Source organism: Pollachius pollachius (assembly GCF_949987615.1).
Source record: "Pollachius pollachius genome assembly, chromosome: 2".
In the NCBI taxonomy this organism is placed as follows: domain Eukaryota; kingdom Metazoa; phylum Chordata; class Actinopteri; order Gadiformes; family Gadidae; genus Pollachius; species Pollachius pollachius.
The window spans coordinates 10,495,535-10,523,264 of record NC_136935.1 but is presented as its reverse complement, the minus strand read 5'-3'; the positions used below and the strand labels follow the sequence as shown (position 1 = coordinate 10,523,264).

The 27,730-nt window shown below is 44.4% G+C and overlaps 1 protein-coding gene across 1 annotated transcript; it reads left to right on the top strand.

Moving 5' to 3' along the window:
• The first annotated feature begins 6 nt into the window (after nucleotides 1–6).
• zcchc24 (zinc finger, CCHC domain containing 24) lies at nucleotides 7–27,730 on the top strand. Its single transcript, XM_079759005.1, has 4 exons — nucleotides 7–451; nucleotides 2,696–2,896; nucleotides 25,883–26,047; nucleotides 27,475–27,730. Exons 1-4 carry the CDS (start codon nucleotides 215–217, stop codon nucleotides 27,586–27,588), a joined length of 717 nt encoding a protein of 238 aa, XP_079615131.1. The 5' UTR covers nucleotides 7–214; the 3' UTR covers nucleotides 27,589–27,730.

The window sequence follows — 27,730 nt, the reverse complement described above, 5'->3', positions numbered from 1 at the left end:
GAAACTTTTCATACTGACATGAAAGCGCAATGACTTTAGCCTAACACCGATCTGGGACTAGTCTCCCGGAGTGAGGAGGACAGGGTGTGCGGGAAGAAAAATAAGCAACTGACATTGCCAAGTTCGGGAAGGAAAAGGAAAACTGCAGAAAGGTCCGACCCAACCGGCCAATCCAACAATCAGTGGTGGAATAGCCAGTTTAACCATTTGAAAGATGAGCTTGTTGTCTGCAATAGACACCAGTGCCTCCGTGTACCAGCCTGCACAACTTCTCAACTGGGTCTATCTCTCCCTGCAAGACACCCACCAGACCAGTGCCTTTGACGCCTTCAGACCCGAGCCCAACTCCACTCACCCGGACCTCAACTTCACCAAGACTCCCGCGGCGGACCTGAACACACCTATAAACTCAAACTATCTCAACAACTTCTTTCAGCTCCAGAGAAACGAGGTGAATGGGTAAATCTCAAAATGAAAGAATGGATGCAAAACGGGAGTTAAAATTGCCATACTTTCTTCTTTCTTGCTTGCGTGCGTGTATTTGGGAGGCTTGAAGCTGTAGTGCAATTATATACTAGTTATACAGGATTCATTATTTAAGTAGTGATGGAATATTTAGGTTTGTTTTATTCTAGGCTATATCATTTTGCCTTCATGTCTAATGTTAAACTGTGGTTAAATCCAGACAAATTTTTATTCTGAAATTCATGCGTAATCACGCACGTACGCCTGTCATGCGGTTCATTGGTGTCATAGGTCGGTGTGAATAGATAGGGGTTAAATGTAGGGGCCTCGTTTCATTCTGGGCACAGCGAGTCACTTAACACTGCCGATGTGAACCACTTTCTCTATTTGTTCCAAATAGCTCTGTAGGGGTCCACTTTTATTGATGTACTTGTAATTTCCGTGTGAAATGATATTCCAGCACTTAGTTTTGGACTTTATTGTGTACATATGCGCTCATAACCACAAACAATCACTTTCTATGGGAAACTTTTGAAGATATTTATCTGCAAAGAAAAAGAGTGTAGGCCTTGCGTAAAGAACTGATGTGCTATCCGAGTCGCGTATCTTCCAAGCTTTTGTCAAATAACTCACTTTAGGGACTCCACCAGTAAGTCATGAGTAATGTCCTGCAGTGGAAGTTAGGGTAAGATCAGGCAGTCCAAATTAAAGTTTAAGGGCACACACACACGACCGCATCAGATGTGAGGGACATCTTCTGGATAGGTTGGGAATACTTGAAACTTGAAAACACTTAACCACAATTCAATAACTTCAAAGAGCCAGAGAAAGGCTGTATTCACTATTGGCTGTCTATTTAACTCATTTTTAACATTTATCATTATTGAGGCCTGTTTGGTTTGTCTAGGTACATCATACAACAGTTACATTGTATTGCCTCTTAAATGTCTTTATTCTACTTAAGCATCTACTGCCACATCATGCAATGCTCTCTCTCACACTCACAGGCAAAGAAACACTCTCAAACACTCCATCTATTTAATACACACACATACGTGTGTGCACGCACAAACACACAGGCCTGCCTCCTCCATTCAGAATATGCTAATCAGCTTTATTGCTTGCAGTGGCAAAGAGGCATGCCAACTTCCTGGTTGTGTGCTGGTTTTAAAGGTAAAGTAAGCGGTGTGATTATATACTGTATAGCTATGCATGGTGTTTCAATGAAAATAAGACCTGTGAACTGAGACTGGAATTTCATTTCTAGAGATCTAAGATCTGCATTATCCCCTGCACTGTTTCAAAAGTATAGTGGCACATTGGAAACCCCAAAGGTCTTTTGGACTGGAAACGATCTGTGATTAGTGGGAGCCTTCTGTATGTTTTCACTCTGCATCCATAGGATCACTTTCAATTCTGAGAAATATTGCATGACAAAGAATGAACAAAGCAGATTATTCTATTATTGACGTGATCAGATGATTGATCTCAGTGGTTTTTCAACTAATGGCATGCCCAGAAAATTATATATATATTCAAAACATACTTTGGGAAAACTTACTTCGTTCCAAATATTGACGTCGTTGCCATGAGCATCAATAGAATGAGGAGGTGGGGGTCGTATTTCTGTATGGTAATATTTAAAGGGCGCATCTTGTTTGAATTTTAGCAGGGGGCCTAGTTGCACTCAACCGCTGGCCCGGGTGTGTGTGCTTGTGTGTGTGTGTGTGTGTGCGTTGATGTACACGTGCTGGTGTGTGTCTGTGCTGGGTGGAGCTCCATGGCTGGTTTGCATCCACCAGTGCATGGTGACACTGTCCATACCCCCCCCCCCCCCAGGCTACACCCAAGGGGGGGCATACAAGTCGCTGCCCCACTCCCTGCCTCTCTAGCATCCAGTGAGTCATCCTCTGTGATGTGCCGTCACTCTCATGTGGACACTCAATATTTTTTCCAGTTCATAAGAAGAACTGGGCCCCGGGCCAGATGTTCTGACTTTAATGAGACGAGGGATCTTGAAGTTTTGTTTTTTGGTGCTGAAGCGTTGGGTGGGGAGGGCTTTTGCGCAAGAGAAAATACTTTCGGCTCATGGCCGAGTTGTCTTTCGCTTTTTTTAATTATGAAACCCCATTTCAGTAGAGGCATCGCTCACATTCGCTGTGATCCATGACCTAAACTAGGGATCGTAGATTCATTCTCACTAAACTGACTAGTGCAAATGTCTTTTCAGGCCCTGAACAACAACGTGTACAAGAACGTGTCGCCCTACGGCTCCCTGAACAACATTGTGGATGGACTGAGCACGCTGACCGACCACTTCTCAGACCTGTCCCTGTCATCGGAGCAGAGGAAGCCCAGCAAGAGACCGCCGCCAAACTACCTGTGCCACCTGTGCTTCAACAAGGGCCACTACATTAAGGACTGTCCCCAGGTAAGAGCGGGTTATCCCACCAGAAAATGTCAGCCTCTACAAGGTGCGATCACATAAAGAAAGCCGGCGACATTGATGGCAGCGATGGACATTTTGTCTCACACTTCTGATGTTCTTTTTGAACATTTAGTTTCTATCTCATTTGATTATGTCTCTCCCATCTCCCGCCCCCCCCTTCTGCACTCTCCATGGGTTGACCTACTTGGTAAACAGGCAGGCTTCTGTCTTCTGTAGTCATGTGTGTGTGTGTGTGTGTGTGTACGTGCGTTCGTTTTATTTATTTATTGCCTCACCACTGAATGTCACATTAAGGTAACTATCTGAAATGGCCTTATATAATATTGTAAAAGGCAACCGTAAGGACATGCTTTACGTTGGTTCGTAATGGTGTGTGTTTACTGTTTTCCTTAGTGCTATTTACATGCACTGTCCCTCTTCCATTCTTTCGTATTTTCTATCACTTTGTATATTTCTTCCCGTTTTTTCTTCATTCTGTGTTTTTCCTTCTTCCTTTCCTTCTTTATTTCTGTCCATCTTTATCCTTCTTTCAGTCATTTCTCCCTATCTATGGCTTCGAGGTTAAAGGTTATGTCTTGCCTTCCTTTCTGTCTCTTCCTCATGTGTTCAACCCTGAGTGAGGTACAACAGTGTTACCCTGGTCCCCTGTTGTATGGCACGGTAATGTGCAGCAGATGTGCTATTAAAACTGTGTTACCTCCCATTATGACGGATGACCACTTCTCTCATGAGCCTTGTGAAAGACCTGTCTTCCGATGAAATATCTCCCCTCAACGGGCGAAAGCATAATGTATGGTATTTAGATCAGCTTTCTGCCGATGTTTCCGTCAGGTTTTTTTCTCGAAAAAGAATGTATATCATGTTCCATTGTAACTTTTCCTCTACCTTTTTCTACCTGTTGCGGTTTGCTAGAATTGTGTTGTTGTGATCAGTTTCTCGAAGAGATGGAATCGCTTCTGGAGGTGCATGCTAGTTAGTTCAACATTTGAACGGGTTAAAGCCAAGTTTTGGAGGTGGGTCTGCGCAAAACGTTTAATGAAGCCGTAAGTGACCTTGACAGTTGAAGTTAGTGCAATCCATCTCTGCACGGCTGTAATCCTTCAGGGTTGGAACTCAAATCACACTCAAGCCGTTTCTGGTTTGTATTTCAGATGTTTGTTAACGTGCCAGTGGGAACTCAGAAACCGTAAGCTCTCTAGCCTACACTCCACAGCTATCTGGCATTTTCACTGGCTTCCTCTCCAAATATATAGATATGAGAAACATCATGTTTGCGCTGCTTTTAGCACACTATTATCTTTTACTCACCCAATAGCCTGCATCTTTGTATCTAGTTTAAAATCACACTTAAGCCAGTGTGGAAATTGTACATGTTTTGATAAGGGGGAAAAGAGCTTCCTGGTTCCATGAAAGACTGTGTGTGTCAAGCACAAGTTTATTAAAAAAAGCACAGTGCTAACATAATTAACGGGGCATAAGTGGTCCTGTCTAGCTCAAGTGGTAGAGCTGGACAGTTTGGATAAAAGAGCGAAACTAAAGGCCAAATAACAACCTTGAATAACAGAGTCATCGATTACAAGGCTTGGCATTGTGGCTTTTTGCTTATAATGGAACTCAATACTCCAACATAAATATAATAAACACAAAGAGTTCAAAAGTTTGTTATTGATCCATTGAAACCTCCCTGAAGTAAGCACCGGAAGCTGACCCCGCAGTGAAGCCAAGTGTCTGAACGTGTTCTGACGTAGAGGATAAGATTTTCATGACATGTGAAGTCCTCCCCTCCGCTGTAACTCTGTTTGGGGTGTGAGGTTTGAAGTTACTTTGGTGACACGCTGTGAGTTAGTCAGTTACCGTCAGTGGACCGACCCGCCGTGGTGCCTCACTCATCAAACGTTTATGGTCTAATTTCCTTTCCGATTCACTCTGTTTATTGCAACTAAAAAAACGCCATGCCTGTCACTGTTGTGTGGAGTGAGGGAGAGTTACAACACAGCCTGGGTCGCTGCTTTTGGGTGATATTTTTATATACATACACAAGAGTGCCACACATGGCCCACAGCAGCTGCCCTGCCGCCCGCTGTCAGACGGACAGCAGAGGTGTTATGTAAACCTGTTTTTATTGAGGAAAATGAGGTCGACAAGGCTGCCCCCCCCGCTATGAGCAGAAGACCCCACCTCAACGAGAGACGGTTTGGCCACCTGCCAACATATCGTCCACTTACTGTCACGATTTGACGCAGTCGGACAGTTTTGTGACGCATCTTATGTTGTCAGCTTCCTCTCGCACATTGTATTTTCAAAATAACAGATTTGTGGTTCTTTACGAGAATCCCCCCCAGTTGTTAACCGTGGACCGCTGGGGGCCGCTGAGCACATTGTGTTACCACACTGTGTTGTGGTCCCATTTCCCCCTCGACTCAAGTACAGATGAACAAAAACATTTAATACAGAAAAACGCCCTTCACTGAAACGTATTTGTGGGAACTTCCTTTGTGGGTTTTCTTGCCCAGAATCCCCGATTCATTCGAACCATGACCCACTGGTGGTCACATCACTTTACCTCCATACCCCATGGCCAGAGATTGACCAATCGCTCAATCTGAATGATATTTTCACAATATTAAAATATTGAAAAGATTTGTAGAACAGAGAACATTTAATTGTGGCTGCTGGAGAGGAAGCAAGTGCAGGCCAGGCCTTGGAATGCACGACCAGGAGATTATTTGTCTACGATTATCCTTGCAAAGAAAACATCGGGAGGATGTGACTCAGTTATTGTTTGAGTTTTTTATCGAGTGCTACAACACAAATCTACATAACAGATTGATCTGGTTAGGTTTGTATCGGCCTTCGCTCCTTGAAGCCTCTCCAGACCTTTATGGTTTTTTATGTCTTCAATGAAAGTTATAAGTATCAGAGAGAAGGAAAGCAGGGTTTTTTAAGAGACAGCAAAGCAGCGGGGCTTGGCGATGTTACAGTCAGCGTGTTGATCAGAAACACACGAAGTCCATTGATCAACACACACAGCCTTCTTTATCGCAACAGGACAATATGCCTTTTGTTCGGTTATCAAGGCCCTGCTATGCATCTGTGTCGATATATAAATATATAACCAAACATTTAGGGACAGATAGAGAGATAAGCCGAACGAGCGGAAGATGAGGGAGAAAGGGAGATCTTTTTATACTCTATTCATCTATTAATATCCTACGCTGTATCTTATTTCACCTAAATGTACATTTTCCATGCCAATTAAGACTTTGATTCTTGAGAGAGAGAGAGAGAGAGAGAGAGAGAGAGAGTGACAGACAGAGATTGAGAGAGACATACACACATATTGCCAGACAGAGAGGGGAGGGTAGTGAGAGAGTGAATGCCAGAGATACAGATAATGCCAGAGAGAGAGAGAGGGAAAGAGAGAGCGACACTCGGGCTCACCCTCTCACACCTTGCCTCATGGTACATTCAGGAGCCGTTCGCCCTTTGTGACAAATAGTGACCACAATCCGTCCAGTAAATGAAAGGGCAGTAACATTACGTCATAGACACATGAAGCTTTAAACACAGTCCTGTATGAGCCAGTGTGTGTTTTTACCTTTGTTTGTATTCGTTGATTCAACCTACTTTATTCACTGTCAGCAAACATCCAAAGCTGATGCTATTGTCAGAAAGTAGGTTAGTGGTTAGTAAGTGGTTAGTGTGTTTATACGTGAGTGTAAGCAGTGATCATGTAAATCTAAATCTAAATGTAAAGACAGTGATCATCAGATTTTAGATTATTGTCTATTTAGTGCGCTGGGATAATGTTTCCTTCTACTAGGAAGGAGAGTGGTCAGCCCAACCTCATCAAATACTTATTGCCCATTAAGTATCTATTTATTACAGTTATTACATCACAACTAGATGTGAGTTTCCAATAGAAAACATTTAGGCAACTCTGGTCACACCCAATTGCCATGTTGTTTCACTCCAATAATAACAGATCATAACATTATAAATATTTAAAGTGCCATTTGTGACCAGAAACTCAAGAGTACAAAAATGCGAGTTATATTATCTTTTTGAGGTTCACCTTATGTCTTTGTTAATTTACAAGCAATAAGATCAGTATCATATAGCCTTTGTTTATTTCCTTGCATTGAGGAATGTTTGTTTGTCTGTAGTTCTTTGTGGGGAAGGGCAGCTGGGAGTTGTAGGAACTAGGAAGTCCTGCGGTAATTGAGGCCAATGACTGTAACCAGTTAAAGATGGCTGCTTCAGGGCCGTTGTTACAGGGAGGGGAGGGCTGCTTTGGTTCACTTCACCCAGCCAGCTTTCTGCTCTGAGCATTGGACCTGATTAATTCCCTGAACACCAGTGTCTGCTTTTCTTACAAAAAAATAAAGGTCAAGGAATATAACTCAATTAAATAGCTTGTAGCTTTTTCTTATTATTTAGTTCTTCACCAAGGCCAGTTGTTTTATAGGATTCTCTTTAAATCTTAAAATTAAATGTCAGCCCCGCTATTAACAAGTCACGACAACAGAAAAACAAAAACAAAATGCAAGGGCGTGCATTGTCAACAGCAGAGTCTCTGGTCTTTATTGACGTTAGGCAAGCAAATTGTCTGACACATACAAGTACGGTGCTTATGGAGATATTATTCATCCATGGGGCTTGTGTCTCTTTGAACAGGAGGAGTATCTTCTCTATATATATTTGGGCTGAAGCTGTGGCTAAGGCCTGCAGCATGAACTACAGCCATTTGAACCGCCTCAAGTATCAAATCATAACACAGCACTGCTATTTGTTTACATGGTTTGGGTCTTTCACGATTTTCCGGCAACACTAAGGGCTTATTATTGTTGCGTCGATGACACTATTTCTCGCTCTGTCCTCGTAATTCGTAGCTTGTCATACCAGATCTTCCATTTCACGCTTATAAACAATCATACGACGCGTCCGCCTTTTCCCCTTAACTTGAGGGAATACTTTGCATTTCATCCATGAAAGCTGAAGTAGGTCTGAGAACTTTGGGTATGTTTCATACTCGTGGTTTGCTTGGGAGCCTGACGGATATGTATTAAGTACTCTAGTAAGATCCTTAGAAGGCGAGAGAGAGAGAGAGAGAGAGAGAGAGAGAGAGAGAGAGAGAGAGAGAGAGAGAGAGAGAGAGAGAGAGAGAGAGAGAGAGAGAGAGAGAGAGAGAGAGAGAGAGAGAGAAGAGAGAGAGAGAGAGAGAGAGAGAGAGAGAGAGAGCTGTCAGACAGAAACAGTGTAGGAAAGGACGGCAAACTTTGCTTGAACAAAGGAAATTAAAACACAGAGAAAGATAAAACACAGGTTTCCTGGCAGCTGGTTTGTGTTCCGTACGTAAATCCTATTTCTTCCAATCTTTGAGTTTTTTGGTTTCCAAAACAGTCCTGTTACTTCCTGTTTTGATATCTTAACATTCAAACCCTCTCTCTGTCTCTCTCTCCTTCTCTGTGTATCTCTCTCTCCTTCTCACTGTGTATCTCTTCTTCTCTCTGTGTATCTCTCTCTCCTTCTCTCTGTGTATCTCTCTTTCTGTATCTCTCTCTACTTCTCACTATGTATCTCCTCTCTCTCCTTCTCTCTTTATCTCTCTCCTCTATGTATCTCTCTCTCTCCTTCTCTGTGTATCTTTCTCCATCTCTCGCCAGGGGTGACGGGCAGGTTGAGCCATTGCATCTGTGAAGTAAAGCATTAAAAAGGTGAATTTGAACACTATAATTCACTGACATGAAGACAGATTAGAGGGTAATTTCACTGACTAGCCATGTCCTATTACGAGACATGGACCTGTCTCTCATTCAGTTAGTCTTGGAGATTGCATTTTAAATCCACGTTTGTGTTTGGCTCTCTTACGTACACACACCACCAGAAAATCCCCCCTCAATGTTTTTTTTTCCGTTAAACCTTAATTATTTTTCATTTTCTTTTATTTGTAAAGTTTCTTATGAACGAGCTTCCCAAGCCAAACCAAACGCACCAAGAGCTGCGAGAGGGAATTCAAATAAACCAAACAAGGCACGGAGCGCAGGCTCAGCGGGTCTTATGCAAGTCAATAATTGGAGCGTAAGAGAAACAAGGACATTGTGTTTTCATATAACAAGAGAGCTGACTCTGAATTGTCTCATTGTATTCTATTGTCAATCCCCTTGATATCCTAACTGTAGGTCTTGAGCTTTGCACAGCATCAACAAAAATAACAAAAAGAGTATGTTCAGGTGTATGTCAAGACTAAGGTGATGGTCCTATTAAGATGAATCTCAGGCCCCGTTTACACGAGAACGCTTGTGGGTAAAAACGACAAAATATTTTATCGGAAGTGGCTTTCGTTTAGACGGTGACAGCGTTTTTGGGCCTTAAAAACGCAAAAATCTGAAACCACCCTCCACAGTGGAAAACTTGAATACGCTCCGCTGTAGCGTTTCCGTCTACACTGCCAAGATGCAAAACTCTGCTCAGATCTGCTCACGTCGCGTACGCGTTTACGTCACATACAGCGCCAGTACAGGGAAATAAACAAACATGTTGGATTATTTCCATGCGTCGGACCGTCAAGCTGCTCTGGCAGCTCTAATAAACTTACAGGAGTCTTTCCACGAAATGTACAGGATATGTACAGATAGTATTACTGAACAGAGAAGGATCTGTAATTATGTTTTGGTTTTCGCAGTGCAGATAAGAGAAGAAGGAAGATTCTACACATGCGCTCAGACATGGTGGTGTTGTGTGATGGTGTATCACAGCACCACCTAGCCGCCTGACATGCATACCCAATCGAAATTCACAGACTTTGGCGTCACCGTATGCACGCAGATTTCCTCCCGAAAACGCTCGTCTAAACGCGGAATAAAAAGTGAAGACGCGACGCCACTTTTGCGTCTTCTGTTCAGACCGTTATCATGTAAACGTAGCCTTGAATATCAATATATAACCAGAAAAAAAGGGCAGGGATTGGCTTGTAGTATTGCAATGATTCTTAACACCCTCCCTGCTCCTTATGACACATGCATAAGTCACCGCGGACAAACACGCCAGCTGCAATAAAATTACACAAGTCGAAGCACCGATAATTGAACAACACTGAAGGGCCACCCATGCTTTCAGACAAGACCTTCAACATTGACCGAACAGACGCTGGAAAAAGGTCTTCAGTGTCAGCTCTCCACGGAGGACAGTTCTGGGCTCCGACGCTACAGTTGCACGCCAAGGCCAGAGAATCTGTTTGGCTCTTAAAAGGAGGTTTTTAAAAGTGACGGTATAGTGGGACTTGCAATCCACTAGCAAAATATGTTGGACAGCACCATCAGAAGCAAAGTGCTTTTGGCACATGGGAGCCAACAGGCAGGGTTGGAAGACCAGACAAACTGACAGGCGTGACTTCACCGCTGTCTTGAGTGGCTGACGGACTGACAAGACATTCAGAGCCACTGTGAAACTGTTAGCAACTGCTAGCAAAAACGAGCAGGGTTAAGTCAGGGGCTGACACTGCGGCCGGTGTGTGCCACCCGTGAATGGGCACCTTCGGCGGATAGCCCATGTCTGTGAATGGAGCACTATTGGGTAAGGGGGGAGATGGGGTTATTAGGGTGGCCACTGTGCATTGAGGAAGATCTGCTGCACCTCAAAGTGAAACCCTGGGTGTTTGTGTCGATGTGTCAGGATGGAGTCCATGTGGCTGGACCTTTGGTGGGTGGGGTGGGGCTACTTTGTCTGGGTGGGGTGGAAGTTGGGGGAAAGGCAAAAAAAATAAGGTATTTAAGAGGCTTGTGGTCTTGTGTTGACATACACATAAGAAGGCACCTCGGACAGATGTCGCTTTTGGGTAATTGCCTTTTTTTTGTTCCTTGAAGTTCAAGGTAATTTAATTTCTTCTCTTGCATGCCATTCTACTGGCACACATAGACATGCACTCATGCACATGCGCACGTGCAAAGACATGCATTCACACACACACACACACACAATCCTCCCTGCTCCGCTATACCATGTGAACAATGATATTGCGCAAGACCTTGCACTAGCTATACACACTTACTATAAGCCTGTGAAACAACAGTGTGTGTGCTTCAGCATATTTATGTGTGGCATTGCCTTTGTGAATATGCCTTCTGCCGTGTCTTTCTTAACTCACATCACTAAAATAAGTTGATAGAATGCATTAAAACAGATTTCCATAGCGACTTCCATTTGTGCAGCTGTTAGTGGTTGAGGAATATAACATCTCGATCTTCTATAGATTGTCGTACCCCCCGCCCCCCTCCTCCAAACATTGAGGGGAAATTTCTGGTTTCTAGGAGGAGGCGGTCCGGGGGCGGTGCACCATGGGAATATTTTTGTAGCGCGACCCTTGACCCTCCTTCCAGTCGCTGCAAAGGCTCCGCCAAGCCTCCGTGCCTGTCTCAGAATCTGTGCAGAGAGAGAGAGAGGGAGAGAGCAGACACATGGAGAGATACGAGCAAGAGAGAAGAAAAGAGAGTGAGAAAAGGAGATAGAGAGGAGAGAGAAGAAAAGAGAGAGAGAGAAAAGGAGATAGAGAGGAGAGAGGGACGGAGAGAAAGAGAGATATGAAGGAGAGTGTGCAGGGAGGCTATCATACAGCCATAAGCATGTTTATCAGGGTTGGTGGACACAGAACAGACCGAGCTGCTGACTGCGGTCGGAGGCAAGGTGCCCAGCTATCCACATGGCTGTGATCGCTATAGTTTTCCTTGTCATAATTCAATAAAATAACTTGAATTGTACGCTAAAGCTTTAAGGTATGGCAGAGGAATAGGAGTGTGTTCCAGTAGTCCAGTAAGATATCTTGAATATGACATGTGTTTTACTTAACGTAAACTAAACAAATGTGGTTATTTATTTGGCCTACATATGCAGAGAATACATTCCAAGCATTGGCATCCAAACAAAAGCATTATAGATCATAACACTTAACATCATATTAGAACCCAGAGCCAATACCATGGCCAAATGCTCATGTTTCTAAATACAAAGAATTTCACAAGGAAAACACCTCACCTAACAACAGTTACAACACAAATCAATCACTGACAACAACAATGGCTAATAGAAACAGTAGCTAATAGCAAGATGTAATAGGGGGGCTAAAAGCAGTACCCCCTCAACCCTACACACACCGCTCCTACGTGTGGTTCGTAAAGTGCCCCAACCTGCTCTTGTCATTCACTGCCTCAGTAACCCAACGTGCCAACGCAGCCTGCTGCTGCTGCACACAGAGCCAGCCAGGGGTTAGCGAGGGCTAGGCCTGGGCTAGGAGGCTAAGAGAGGGACGGTGGGTCAGGGAGGGAGGGTGGAGGTTGAATGAGGTGGCAGAGTGAAAAAGAAGAGAGAAAGAGAGAGTTAAAGAGAGACCTCACTAAATAAAGGAGAAGCAATTTTCTAGAATTAGTATTTTTTGTCATTAAAAAAATATATATACAAATGTTTTTCGACATATGATGCAAGCTTTTTAGAATACTGCCTTTTCTGGATGTTGAAAAATATTTGAAATGTTTAATATCGAGTAATATATATTTATTTGTTCTTTGGCCAAATGATGCAGATACTAAGTTCACTGCAGTGTCATAACAAAGAAAATTGGTTTAAAGATAAATTTGATCCCTGACCACAACTGTGGGTGGAGGCAAAGGAGGATGAGGAAGAGGAGGAAGAGGGAGGGGAGAGGAAAGAGGGGTGGGTGGAGGGTGGTCTGGCTTCAGACAAGAGCTCATTCTGATCTCTTCCAAACACTGTTCCTTAGGGGCCCCCAGTAACTGTGTTATGTCCAGGGCTATGGTGAAGGGACAGCACCACACCTGTGGGAAGTAACGCCTTGTCATTTGAGTAGAATTCAATTAGAAAATGTGGGCTTTTATTTTGAATTCCAAGGATAAATTGGTCTCTTTATATTGGTCAATTGGTATGCCCCCAGTATATGTGTTTAGTTCTGGGGAACAGACACCACACTTGGGGGGAAGAGATGATGGATAATTGCGTAAAGGGGAATAAGGAATTGGGGGGATCTTGGCTGTTATTTTGAATTCCAATTTGTTTAGTTGATTACTCCACACATTGATCGGCGGGGTTTAATGCAGAGAGCTAAACTAAATGTGAGAGAGAGGCAGACAGTGAGGGACATGCTATACAAAGACTGGGTTTTAACAAACAGACAAGTCTTGTATGATATGATAGGAAAAAAAAAGCTAAACTGCTTGAATAGTCCTCCGAACATGACATTGAGATCCGTAACGGATTTGGAAAGCTGGTCTTTGGAAACCCAGGACTCTGGGAAGAAGGTTTTGGCAGTTTATGATGTGGCAGTGAGACCTGCCTCCGCAGCTGTTTGTGGACACCACACTCTTTTCCTGAAGAGAAAATGTTGCAATAGCTCACACCTAGAAACACAAATAAACACGCGTATATAGACGGGGACATGCATTTATTTGTGTACTTGGCTGTGTTAATTCTACAGGGAGACACAATTCTAAAGAGGATTCAGTGATGTGATATCTGAATTAATTATAAGGATTCGAATCAATCTTAGACTTTTTTTATGAAACTCCCAGAAATGTTTTGAGTAACAGGGAAACCAAAGAAAAAGTAGAAAAAATAGGAATTTAATATCTTCCATAATCTTAATCCATTTATCATTTTAGTATTTATCGTGGATCATTTATCTCCAATTGTTCTCTTGATTTTCCTCGTTTTGTAGAAACCGTTCCGAGAACTGGAATGTCATCACAAAAACCAAGCCAATTTCTCCTCGAAAAAGGATCAACATGTTTATTGTGAAGACAGAATGCTTAGCAGAGGCTGCAGGATATTTATCTAATTGTAATTACATTATCCGTTTGGCGCTATTGCAAAAGAACAACATTGACATAACGATAACCACATCAATGTATCGAGTATTTTGACCAAGCCGTTTCCTGTTACGCAGTTGTCCCAACGTCAGGGCCATCAGTTCAGGGAACAGATCCTGTTGGCAGCACTCTAGGGCCCTACGGAAGTGACAGTGGAAGAACGCTGGCGTATCGACAGCACAATCATCATGAGTCATCATTTCCCTGAGGCCTGCAATCTTCTTGGTGTGTTCTGAGACGGACTAAACAAGATCCACGCTATCGTCACGAGTCTGCCGTTTGTTTATAGAGGGCTGTAGCTCTCTCTCATTCCCTGAGGCAGAGCAACGCTTCATATTCACATAGAGTTATGTTGTTTCATCCGCCCTACAAGCCAGGCTGATAAAGCGGGAAAGGGGCAACTAAAAAAGTTGGAAGGCTGCACGGTCTATAAAATTCAACCAGATGCAAATAAGTGTAGAGTATGGGCTTGTTATGTTTGTTTGTTTGGACACACGCCTTTTCCTAGAATTAGTTATTTTGGCGGCGGGTCGGTGCGACTGGAAACGGACCTGGTTGGCAGTCATTTATAATCTTCTATTTTTTCACGGCGGTTTCGGAGGGGAGCCACAGTGCAGGCCCCACTGTATCACCGGTGAGATAACACATCCATTTACAGTGACCGCTAAAGCGGTCCAACCACGCCCCCTCCCCGACCCCCACCGCTGTCCAAGATACACAGCTATCTTTATTGATATCCTCTTGTTTAGCATACAGCGCATAGCATTTAGTCATGTAGCATACACTTTCTTCCACGACGATTTGGTCGATAACTTGCGATAAATTTCATTGGTGACAGCAGGTAAGTGTCGGGACATCTTGCTCAAACATGCCTACAGGTAGATAGAGTGGACATTGGGGCTAAACACTCGTACTAGTTCATCCGGCCCAAGCATACCATGCGATGTGTGCCGACTTGCCTTGTAAACTGTTTAAACTCTGTATGGATTTATGACCTCATTATAAAAATGTTGACTTTTATGGCCGCCGTAAATACTGCATCGAAGATGCTTAAAATTCCTTTTTTATTATTTCTACGTCTGACGGTCTTAAGACTCATTTTTGGGAATCTCAGAGCGGTTGAATCCTGGGAAGATATTCGGGCGATATACCACCGCGGTCGACTTCATGACAAGCCAAAAGTCCCTCGGATGTATTTATACCTGAGGAAGCAACTGGGATGTGCTATTGTGAGTAAAACGCTTTTTATAGGGGGAAGAAATGCCGATAGCTAAAATAAATGGTTCCAGAGTACATGAGACCTTTCGTTAAGAATAGCAACCCCTGACCCAGATGGTATAGGTTCAGACAGAGCCTGGGGGGGGGGCAGCGATGTGTTAAAATAAGTGTGGATGTCATGCTTTATGTCGAGCCACTGATGGTCCAATCAGAACCATATTCTATACTGAGTAACTGACTGCCAGCCAATTGAAAAGCATCATTAACGTTAAACAACAGTGTACTAGTAAGGCTGTTTAACTCCCTGCCGAAAGGTTCTGGGTTCTAAATCCGTTGTCATGCAGTCTACCTGTAGGATGTACTTGAATTCACTTACGTCACTTTGGGCAAAGTGTCTGCTAAATGACTGAATAGATATTGATAGTACAACATGATCAAGCACATAAACAAAGACCTGCTGGTGCGTTTACCGCATACTTGTGAATTCATAACTTTGCATCAGCAATACAGTTATTCCAACAATGCATTCCCTAGGGATTGATCTTACCCAGCGACACAGACCGAAGGGCAGAACGTTATGTAGAGTGCATATCACAGCCTGTTTAGTGTTAGTGGGCCACCTGTGAAAATAACATAGGCACAACATCTTTATGTCTGGCAGCCCCTATGCATGTGGTTTGTGAACAGACAGCTTACATTTAAATATAGCTTCACCATTGGCGCTTCAGCGTAGCTGCTCAAACCAAACACACAAAGCACTGAGCCAAACCAGCCGGATACAGTATGCATAAGGCACTTACAGTTGTAGCCCATTAGGTTACACAATATTCTCACGTTGCTTGACCCATCCTGTGAATTGAATGACCAAAGCGGATGCAGGAATGCCCTGTCAATAGTATCCCGGTATTAAGTGAATATCTCGGTGAGAGGGGTCAACTCAAAGCCTGTAGTTATGAGCAGCATAGTTTTAAGATACGCTGCGGTTTTAAAGGATCATCACATTTAATTATACCACTGGAAAGACAGAGGCAGACCTCACAAATTGCATCTACAGGTCAATGTCGGAAATCTGGAAACTGCCATACTGGAAGACCTTAAACCCACCAGGCCCTATAAGTATTTTCATCTAGTTTAGGGTACTGGTGTTGTTTGTATTTTCCCACGGAGTTTACAATGCAAACATGAGCTGCTTATCAACGTAGTGGTCCGCCTCACTCAAATACACATCCGAAGGTTGTGTATTTGAGTGCGAGTACAGGAGCGACCGTTGCGAGAGCTTATATTTAGAGACCACTGTGCCCCATTAGAGTGCTGATATCAGCAGTGCTAGATGTGGGCCAGACAGCCAATGGAATGAATGTAAGGCCCACAGAGGGCTACTTGAACCAACACTATTTCCAAGCTATAACCCTTACACAGAGCATTTATGGGTAAGGGATTAGCCACTTTGATAGGGAGAGAACCCAGTGCTGTTTAGTCAAACACCCTGACCACTACTAGACCATCCGGACATCAACTAGCTTGACTTTCTCCATAACAAAACTTATACCGTATGTAAAACTGCATGCTGGGACGTTTCTATTTATGAAAGTTTGAGTGATGTGTGTAGTTTGAGTGACGTGAGGAGAACTTCGGGAATAGCAGGCGTTAAGAAAAACATAACAAACACGACTCAGGCAGTTATCCCCGCCAAGGTGATGGATTCATGTTTTCAGCTGTTAAACCTGAGAGTCACGCTTTAAAAGGTTGATTTAAGAACGTCTCAGATCCTTCAGCCGCACATCAGCGGAAGACAAGACCACGCCATTAATAGATTTGAGGTTATCAAAGCACCACGTTGAAGAGCACAAGAAATACTTCCCTGACTCGTCTCAGAGGAGGATTACACATGATTGATGCTTTGATCTTCCTAAATGTTTCTCCGAGAAGAAACAGCTCTGAAACCACATCCAGACTCGGTCCTGTTTCCTTTCCTTCTACCCACTGCCAGGGCAGCGTGAGTAGCAGGCTAGGTGACAGCCCACATTAGGGCCTTTACGACCCTTATCAAAAGTGCCACGGCTAAAATATTCAGAGATGTTATATTTTGCTAGGCATATTTAAATCTCTAACATCGCACAGGAATCGAATCTGTTGGTTGTGCAATGTATCTCGCAAATCAATAAATTCAGAATTGCAGCCAAACAAATTCCGGATTGGTAAACTGAGGAATCACACACACACACGCACGCACGCACGCGCACACACACACACACACACACACACACACACACACACACACACACACACACACACACACACTGGTGGTGTGCAAGTATGCATACACTAGTGCGCTGGTTTGGTGTTCTTGGGTTGCGTTCTGACTGATGTCCTGGGGTAGGGGTTGGGGGTTTGGAAGACGAAAGGTGTGTGTGTGTGTGTGGGGGGGGGGGACACTTCTCCGCTGAGCTTTTGTTTACACTGATGGTTTCCAGATGCTAACCCATGATTGGAGCAGCCCAGCAGTTTGCAGGTCCAGAGCCAGCGACCTGGAGGATTAGGGCATGCTACTGCTATCTGGGATACTAGGAAAACACGGCCTCACGTCCTAGTCACTCCAAAGTACGCTTCCAGGAACCGACACCACTCACCCGCGAGGAAGGTTAATTGCGAAAGAAATCAACCCTGCACTTCACAATCGCACAAACAAGGCAGCGTTTTGCAAATGCTCCTGACAGGTTTCAAAAAACACTGTTGACAAAACTTCTTTCCCAAGTCATTGGCTCGCCTCCGACTATTTATTCACACGCGGCCGGCTCAAGTAACATCCAACCATTTCTTTTTTTTCCTTTGTGATTTTCATACTCGAATCATCTTCCAATAGCCTGGGTGCATTGTTTGTTTTGGGGTCTGTCCGTTAACATCGCTCAGAGAAGGTTGTTGTTGTTTGGGGTTTCACTTTAAACAGAGCCACATTGTGCTCGCGATTAATCACTTCAACGCCACACCTGTTGCTCTCGTCACTTTCTGCCTCACTTTTCTTCACAGGCGCTGGAAAGAGACAGCTGCACCCGCAAAAGAGCCATCCAGAGAGAGAGAGAGAGAGAGAGAGAGAGCGAGAGAGAGAGAGAGGGAGAGAGGGGGAGAGAGAGAGCAAGGGGGGGCGGGGGAAGAGAGAGAGAGAGAGAGGCGAGGTCCGAGTGAAAAGAGAGGTGCTCGTGAAACAGAGGCCTTATTTAGAGCTCCCAGTGCATGATGGGATTTATAAACAGCTCCCATAATGCACCAGGCTGAGCTTTTGGCATTGGATTAGGCCATGCAGTCCAGCAGCGGAAATAGCCATTAAAAAAAAAGGTCTGAAATACTCGGGCAGTGGGACACAGCTGAGGGGTTGTCAGTATTTGATTCTTGTGAGAGGGGGGGTCTTAAAGCGACGGCCATCTGCACGGCCAGGCTTGGCACTGGGTTCCATGACTGAATCTTGACCCCATGAGCCTGGGTGTGGTGATGTCATCCACCGCACAGAAGACGATAACAGTTTTTGCGTTGGTGTTGGTTGTTGCGTTATTTAGAAAGATGGGTTTGACAATGTCATCAGAGGGATAGGATAATATGTTGCGTAACATTTCAAAGTTACTATTTTCTTAAGAGGTCTACATTTTTCATCACCGTAAAGAAAATACTTACATTATGCAATAATGGTTATTCATATGACATAATAGCATTATTTTATTGGGAAAATGAATGAAAATGTGCTGACATGTTTGACCGTGTCGAAACATACCATACATAACTTACAATTAAGCGACCTGGCCCGTGTCTAAATAATTTCTGAAAAGGCATATAAAACACACACACATCATTTATTTATCTTGAGAAAAAAGCAAAACACCATAAAATGTCTCAACTGCATCCTGTGTTGTCTCACTAAACATACCACAGGCTCTTGCACTTACAAGGTTCTCGGATGACGCCGATACTTTCATTCGTTATTTCTCTAGTACAGAGCGACCCGACTCGTCCTGGGTCATTCGACGTGTTTCCCGTTGGAAACATTATCGGTCTGGTTACGCCTCAACCACAGGCTTTGTATTTATATGCTTGTGTAGATGATGTGATGATTTATATCACAAAGTGAGCATGCGGATATCGGAGTCAAGCAGTGATTAAAGGAGTATTTGACCGCTCAATGATATAAAAAGTATGCACATTTGCATAAACTAACAATGTGCTCTTAATTACCTCCTTGTAAAAAGAAAATCCATCCCTTTGTTCATTGAAAGAAATTGCACTCTTCACCTTTCATCGATAGCCAAGTTTAATTTCTGAAACAAAGGTCCTACTTCTGGACTTTGATTACTTCCTTGTATAGGTCATTCTTTGAACTAGTACTTGATTCCAAGGTTCATTGAAAGAAATGGCTAATCTTAGAGAATATAATGCACTATACATCTATAATCACTAATTCTCAAATGGAGACCAGAGGGTGGTTGAATCCAATTACTGCCAGACACTTTCCAAAGCCTCAAGGTTGTTTTACCCAACCAAACCTCTTGTTTTCTCATGGAATCAGACCGACCCCAAAAGGCATGTAACAGTTTGTTAAAAAAAATTGCTTCAGTGTCCAACTATAATTGTCCGCAGCGGGTGTTTGTACAAGGTTGTCTCCAGACTGCGATATCTGGTGCCCGTGTCCATAATACACCCCCTAACCCTATGAAACTCCATATCTATTATTCTTAAAAAAGTAGCTATGCCCCAAATTGAACTCAATTTGGATGGCACGTATAACATTGACAGAGAGCCTACTTCGATTCTGTTCCTGGAGACGGAGGATTAAGGGTTCAGGGTTCGGGTTGGTCAGGGAATCCACCACTGACCGCTGCCTTTCAGTCTGGCCTGCAGCATCAACAGGGACATCAAGATCAACTTCACAAGTCTGACAGTGGTTTCCACTGTTATTTCACCACAGTGGTCAGTAATAGTGGCTTTTTTCTTGTAGGATTTGCAGTTTAGAAGAATTTCAACATTGTAGAGGTACGTACAAAGCATTGTTTAGTGAAACTCAAATCCTGCTTTGGTTGCTCGATTGCTACAGCTTGGCATTCGCACTGCCATATGTAGGGGTTTGTTCCCAGTGATGGTACTTGAAGACTCTTTGGATTAAATTAACCACCAAATCACTGATATATTAATAATGGCCGACCATAAAGCTCCACTGTGAAGAGTGTGCACACTGAAGATCACTTGCAAACTCTGTTCTGTCATGGAAATGTTTACGAAATTCATAAATATCCCAGAGCAATAACACCCACTCCAACATTACTTAACGTGAGCCAGAGAGGAGCCTCCCAATTTGCCTTATGTGTGTTTTGGGGATATTCCCTGATTCCGATGCTGTATTTGAAACATATTTCAGGGACGGTGGAGTCCACTGACTGTGTAGCCTCGTAACCAAATAGCTGAATTTCAATCGTTTCATCACACCTCCCTCCAACTCCCCTAGTTGTACATCTTAATTGAAAACAGTGCAGCGGATTTACGACACCCCTCTGTGTTTCTGTTGTGCTCCGCGCCTATGGAGGCCATCTGCTTTGGATTTCCTTCTCCTCTTTCTCCTACTCCCTCTCTCTCTCTCTCTCTCTCTCTGCCTCCCTCCTTGGACCAAAGGGGTTTGATCGGTGGGTCTCTCCCCAGCTGGCTCAGATGACTGTAGGCTGGAGGTATTTGTCCACTCACTCTCTTACTCGTTCTCAATTACTCTCCCTTCTCTGATACACCTCTCTCTCTCTCTGTCTGTCTCTCTCTCTCTCTCTCTCTCTCTATACACCTCACCCGCTGTCACTGTCTCCAACTCTCTAAGCCACTCTCTATCTCTCTATTATGTATGTGTTTTTGTGCGTCTCTGTATAGTAACTACTTCATCTTCATGCAGGACTTTCCCCTTCCAGCCCACCCCAACCCAACTCATATATCCTCCACCCTTCACCCTGGGAAAACTTTCCCCCCCAGGGGTTGAGAAGTTTCACCTACAACTCTCATATATTCTCTTCCACACCACCTTTACTAAAGATAGCATTGTCGTGGTCTGCTCTCTCCATCTCCCTCTGTGTCGGCTCCTTCCCGTCCTCCAGCCGTAGTCGTGTTTATTCTGTATGTGGGCTCATTAATTCTGTGATGTAAGCCATGGAATGCTCGCTGTCCTTCTAGCTTGGCTAATCTACAAGAAGGGAGTTGTGCTGCTGGAAACACTGTTCTGAGTCTTTCCAGATTCACAGTCTTTAGGGTGGGTGAAGAAATGGACTGTGTGCATGACGCATTGGAAGCGCTTGTGCATGGTCGGGTATGTGAGTGCCTCGGTTTTGAGGTGCACAAAGTTTTGGAGCATTTTGTGCACTATTTTTAATTGAAGAATTTCGTGTGAATGTGATATGTATTTCAACGTTTAAACTTTATACTTGCCACGATTCAGAAAAAACAACAGACATTCCTGTGAATGAGTGTAAACTCTTCAGAACCTGCAGAACTGTGTTGCGTTTATGTCTGAATACTTGTGGAACTGGTGGTTAGGTTAGGCTAGGCTTCATATTAGGCGTAAATGGATCTGTTTGGTGTGGTTATACTCTGGGTCAGGATCCGGGAGACGTTATGCAACATTCTTGGCCGCTCGGTTACACTTGTCGTTTTAATGTGACTTTGAGCATCCGATCGCTGCCAGGCCACATTGAGTCTGGTCACTCACAAGCAGCACAGGGCCTGGGATGTGATCCGCCAGGCCAGTCCCTGGGCTGTGAATGAGCTCACATTGTTTGATCAAACTTCTGGTTGGGTGTTAACAATTCAGAGCTCCACCCACTAGATTTAACCGAAAGGTTGCTAGTTCCATCCCCAGCTCCTCCTAGCTGAGTGTTGATGTGTCCCTGAGCAAGACACTTAACCCTTACTGCTCCTGACGAGCTGGCTGTCGCCTTGCATGGTTGACTCTGCCGACGGTGTGTCAATGTGTGTATTAACCGATGCAAGTTGCTTTGGATAATAGCGTCTGCTAAATGCCCTAATTGTAATTTAAGCTGCAGTTATTACCATGATTGTTCATTTAGTTATTATCTGATGCTTTTATCCAATGAAATTTACAGTGGATTGAGATACCAGTCATCTCATCAACATATGGATGTCCTGCACTTTCTGCTGTGACACATATTGACAATTTTTCTGTCTGGGATCAATATAGTGCATCTTATCTCATTGTGTCTTATCTGAAGGAGCAGATTGAGGTTTGGGTATCTTGCTCTAGGATGCCTACCGATAAAAGGTAATTGAACCCACTACTTTTGTCAGGGAGTCAAACACCCTAGCCCTAGCCCCTAGAATACCATGTCCCTAAGTCAGTCGCTAAGTGCCTTTGCTGCAGCCATTGTGCTGAACTTTAGCTGGTGTGCTCAGGGGGGTAATAGGAGACCCCCCCCCCCCCCCCCCCGGTGGTCGTCAAGCATGCATGTTATCTCTTCCCAAGGCTTTGGCCGGAGGAAATGCGAGCAAACATTGACTCAGCAACCAGCCAACACTGTTCAAAGTGAGGCGGCGGAATAGCACTTCCTCTCTGCAGGCGCGGACGCAACCGACCCCCGGTCTCGTTCAAAGGCCTTGTTTCCACTCCAGGGACGACGACCTGCAACGCATCCCAGTATCCCGTTTACCTCCCTCATCGCACCATGCCTGGATGGATGTATTTGTGTAGGGTACAAAGGGGGGGGGGGGGGACATGATGAACGTCCGCACCCTGGGGCCTGGTTGTGTGATCGTGATGACGCAGTTTCCATTAGACTGAATCCGAGATGTTTGTAATTGTCACTTTCCTGGAAGTAAGACGTGACCTGAAAACGGTTACTCAGTCATCCTGCTGTTTATTTTGCAGCCACAGAGAGAGAGGGCTTTTTTTCCTTTGCTATTGTTACTATTACCATTGCAATGACAATAAAAGTGGCCCCTCCTGAGTTTTCGGCATCTGACATTGGACTCTCCTGTTCCCCCAGAATGCAATGCCAAGCATCTCCTCCTCTGGTTGGTATTGTCCTGGCAGTAGAAAAAGACCAGATGTTGTTGCGACACTCGTTCCCACTTTGGGTTTGGGTGGCCAGCATCGCCTCCCAAGTTTACAAGCAAAGCCAGTAACCTAACCCAACCGTTTGTGTGTGTGTGTGTGTGTGTGTGTGTATGTGTGTGTGTGTGTGTGGAGACTTTCATCACAGGGCCTGTGTTGCAACCAGGTTTCAATAGCAACCACCCACGGTGTGTGGGCATCCTTTACAGATGTATAGTCATGGTTTGAAAGGGTAATTTGTCCCCCTTGTTGTAGTGAAGTAAACTGGGGTTTATGTGGAGTGTAATCATAGTTTATTTTGCCTTTCCCACAATAACTGGCTCTACAGGGCCAGGGTTCTCATGAAAATATAAAGATAAATATAATTAATTGGTTGCCAGGTTTCAAGAGCTTGTTGTTTGTGCATGGCGTGGCATAGGTTATACTGATTGACAAGGGAGCAGGCTAGTGTAGTGGTCAACTAAAAAGGTTATGAGTTGGTAATGTCCACACATTTACCTGTGGGCATCTTTAGTTACATCTGCAAAATGTGTTACCACTAGCTGCTCCTAAATTACTTAACTATGTTCACTGTAAGTCTCACTGGATAAAAGTGTGTAAGAAGTCAATGGTAGGCGAGCTGTGTTATGGTTTGTTTGTTGTGAAGGAGGCCCGGATGGTCTGACAGCCCTCAGCTGGAAACCCGGCACACAGTGTATCCAGGGGTCAAGGCTGGGGCCAGAGAACACTGGGAGGCTGGGAGGAATGGTGATTAGCAGAGGATGAGGCATGCTTCGTTCCAGCTTTACTTGGAGGGAGGTTTATCTTGTTTGCTTTTCATTTGCTTCGCGTCTGGCCCGAAATCTACTTATACACAATTCAATAATCCCAAATATAACAGAAACTTCAGGCATGTATATCCAAAACAGGCATTTATGACAATGGAAACGGCCATGAAGCAATCCAACACAAAAGGTTGCCATAGCATTGTCCTTCAGGATTTCCTACCAGTTGTGCCAAAGACAAAAACTCTTTGCGTGCAGTAGGATTATAATGTGGCTAGGGTGTAGGGACTCCAAGCTAAAAAGGGTACTCAGTTTGATCCCCAAGGTACGTAGCCAGACATCCATTGGAGCGAGACACCTAAACCCTACCTGCTCCTTAATTAACTTGTATCTGTATCCCCTGCAAGTGGCTTGGCGTAAGAGTGTCCGCCCAATGGCTAAATAGTTCAACTGTACAGGAAGCCAGCAGACGTCACAGTTTCCAGCCTGTGTGCTGTCACAGTGGGAGACGAAGCGATGACAGTGGGGGCTGAGGTCATGCGTTTTGCGAGAGGGTTGGATGGCGGCGGCACGGCCTATCATACTTAACAACGCGAGGCTCTCTGGCTTGGTCGCGCACAGTGCTGGCGTGCACCGAGACAGCACCAGATGTTGCTGATTAAAGTGCAGATTACTCACACACATAAGGATGGAATGAAGTAAGAAATTAGGAAGAAGTACGCACATCGGTACCCCCATCTCCTCCTCCCGCCCTGTGTACCCCCTTTTCCATTCACCCAGAGATCTCCAAAGCGATGATGGAGGGTGATTGTGCACAGCCTGCAGGGCAGTAACCCTTACCTGCAACCAGTTATAGGATTTGGAGAGGGCATGCTATACTAACCCGGTGGAACGCTGCCATCAGTGCATGGTATAGAATTAGACTCAAGAGGCTCTCTTGTGGAATAGAAAACACATAAACCTAAATACTCACATGAGATGTGACATCAATGAAGGGAGTCCATTTATTTCACTTGCTTGTCCCCTTCTTACCAAACAGTGAAACTAACCAGAGAAGCCGTGAAGTCTGCGCTCACATATTGGCAAGGTGTCAAGCGTACTATGACCGCATGCGAGGGGCCAATAATCCCAATTTAGCTGAGATTTACTCTGGCCCCCGGAGGAAGAGGCTGGTCCTTTTATCTGGAAGATGACATCACTAGCGCACGTACGGTGTGTGGCGTCCCCTTCTCGGCTGTCATAGGGGCTCCTTAAACACGGTTACCAGTATTAATTCGACGGGGTGGCCCCTCCCAGAGCTACGTCTTGCTTGAGACTGCTTTCACGTGCTTGACTGACTGTTTGCAATCATCTCCCTAATAGGAATCAGCATAGTTAATTTGAAGCAGCTGCAATTAAAGAACGGCATAGCGCACCGGATGAATAAACGGTGCTGCGCGGAGCATTGCCTTCAGACACATGCGTGTTAGGGTTTCCACGCAAAAATCCGGATGCATTAAAACACCTGGGAGTTGAGAATCCACCATTCAGAAGGCGTACACAGTGTTGTAAATCAGTGTGATACGGTAACACCATAACTGCAAGGCAGAGAGAGAGATGGTGCATGTCAAAAGACAACGACAGCCCCTTTCACACATGCAGTCATTCCCTGCAATGTTCTGCAAGATTTTTCTGCATGGGGTAATGCGTGAATGGGAACTGGGATGGACATTTTGGGCAATCTGGGTTGTACACCTGTTTTGCAATCCCGAGCTGGGCATGGAAGTGACATCATCATTCCGGGCCCTCAAAAGTTAAATAATAAACATAATTTGTAATAAAAAAACAATTTTAAAAAATGTGCTTGCGATTTTGCCAGCGATTGAATGAATGAATGTGTCCTTCTACTGACTGAAACAAAGTGCTTCATTTTGTTTCAGTCAGAGAGATTTAAAATTGATGATTTATATGTCTTTATGTTGAGTGGCCGGACTCGTACGTTTGTCTCCTAATCTAGATATGCTTCTGGTTTGCTTCGTCTTCTCCTCCCCAGGCCAGACCCAAAGGGGAGGGATTGACGCCGTACCAGGGAAAGAAGAGATGCTTCGGGGAGTACAAGTGTCCCAAGTGTAAGAGGAAGTGGATGAGTGGAAACTCCTGGGCCAACATGGGGCAGGAGTGCATCAAATGCCACATCAACGTCTACCCGCACAAGCAGGTATACACCAGAGGTGACCCTCGAAACCTCAAGAGAAACTGTAGCCATTTGCCACACAGTAGAACAATAGAGAAGAGCATTAATAAAGACTGCATGTTTGAGATTATCTTCTTCAGTTTGAGGGCGTAAGCGTGCGATAGCGGAGATCAAGACCGTATGCCCTCAAGTGCTGCTCAAAAAATAAACACGTTTCATATGCTTGCTATTGGGGAGTTATAAATTTGCAGAACCATTGGAAGCCTTTCAACAGAGAATTTCAAAGTGGTGAATGGTTTCCCACACAAAAGGCCCTTTGTGGGAGAAATACACTCTTTGAGTCTTGCTGGTGAGAAAACCTCCCTCTTTTGCACTCTGTGTATTGTGGTTAAGTTACACTCAGGCAGGCGAATTCCTTGCATTTGCAATGTCACCCACTTAACATATTTCCCCTTGTCAGCGTTTGAAACAGACCGCTTATCCCCATCGTATCCGCTGGCAGAGCGCAGAGCTCTCAGCATGGCTCTAAACTCCCTGTATCATGTCCCAAACCCACACCGACCAGTTTAACACGCACTAAAAGGATATACCGTAAATAAAATGACCCGTAGATGTGATTTCATGGGGTAATCTTCCTCCTTCCAACCCCTGTAATTTGTTTTATTCTAACTGCTGGAAGTCACTGTTAAAACCTTTTACTTGGAGAACTCGGCATAGACGCCATCAAAAATAATATCCTTGTTATGGCAAAAGTTATGAACTCGAATGAATCAAGGATTTTGAAGTGCATCCCTCAAATGTGATTATTTTGTGTTGAGCCCTTGGTAATCAGTGTCTGAACCAAAACACATAAATATACGGAACAATGTATAGAAGTCAGAAGAAATTTCTTTATTTTGTGGTAAAGCTTTGTTATAACCCACAGTAACCCATTTCCTTGAGGTTAAGCACTCGGAAGATATGGCTGTGCTTTAAATATGAAATTGAAAATAATAGTCATGGGGTTTTATAAAATTACAGTGTGACTGTTAAAACAACATCCAACCTTTTGACATTACTGAATTTCGATATGGATCATTTGTATGGTTTCCATGCAGCAATTGTATTTTTATTATCCACTTTCATGGCATAAGTTTTAATTTTAAAAGAAAACAAGTATGTTGAGAACATGAATAAATAGATCAGTTACGTATAACGTTGGTTAAGTCCATCTCTGCTTCCGAGTGAAGTGATACAAGAGTTTGCAGAGACAGTGTGGCAGGACAGGCTCATGGTTGGAGTGTTTGAGTCCCATCCGAGAGGTTCTGGGTTCAAACCCCAATGTCTGCAGTTTGCCTGTATCCTCTGATTTGAGCAGCTCACGGGTGAACAGAGCTAGGGTTCATACGTGTTTCCCTGGGTGAATTTTTAAAGGACTCAAGATTGGTTCTGTGTTTGTTCTCCCCCCCCAGCGGCCCCTGGAGAAGCCGGATGGCCTGGACGTGTCGGACCAGAGCAAGGAGCACCCCCAGCACCTGTGCGAGAAGTGCAAAGTGTTGGGCTACTACTGCCGTCGCGTGCAATAATCTCTTCTCCATCACCGTCGCCATGGGAGCGAGGAGCTCCCATGGCACCCAATGTCCTCCCCCGACCCTCGGCCCCCAGGCCCACACGGACCCCCCTTTTATCTCCCCGTCCCCGACCCTATGCTACACTTAATGAAGCCCA

Excerpts from the sequence above, each read along its gene's own strand:
- zcchc24 (XM_079759005.1), top strand. The coding sequence starts at position 215 with ATGAGCTTGTTGTCTGCAATAGACACCAGTGCCTCCGTGTACCAGCCT. Across the intron at positions 452-2,695 it reads TTCAGCTCCAGAGAAACGAG|GCCCTGAACAACAACGTGTA; the intron begins GTGAATGGGTAA and ends ATGTCTTTTCAG. Across the intron at positions 2,897-25,882 it reads ACATTAAGGACTGTCCCCAG|GCCAGACCCAAAGGGGAGGG; the intron begins GTAAGAGCGGGT and ends TCTCCTCCCCAG.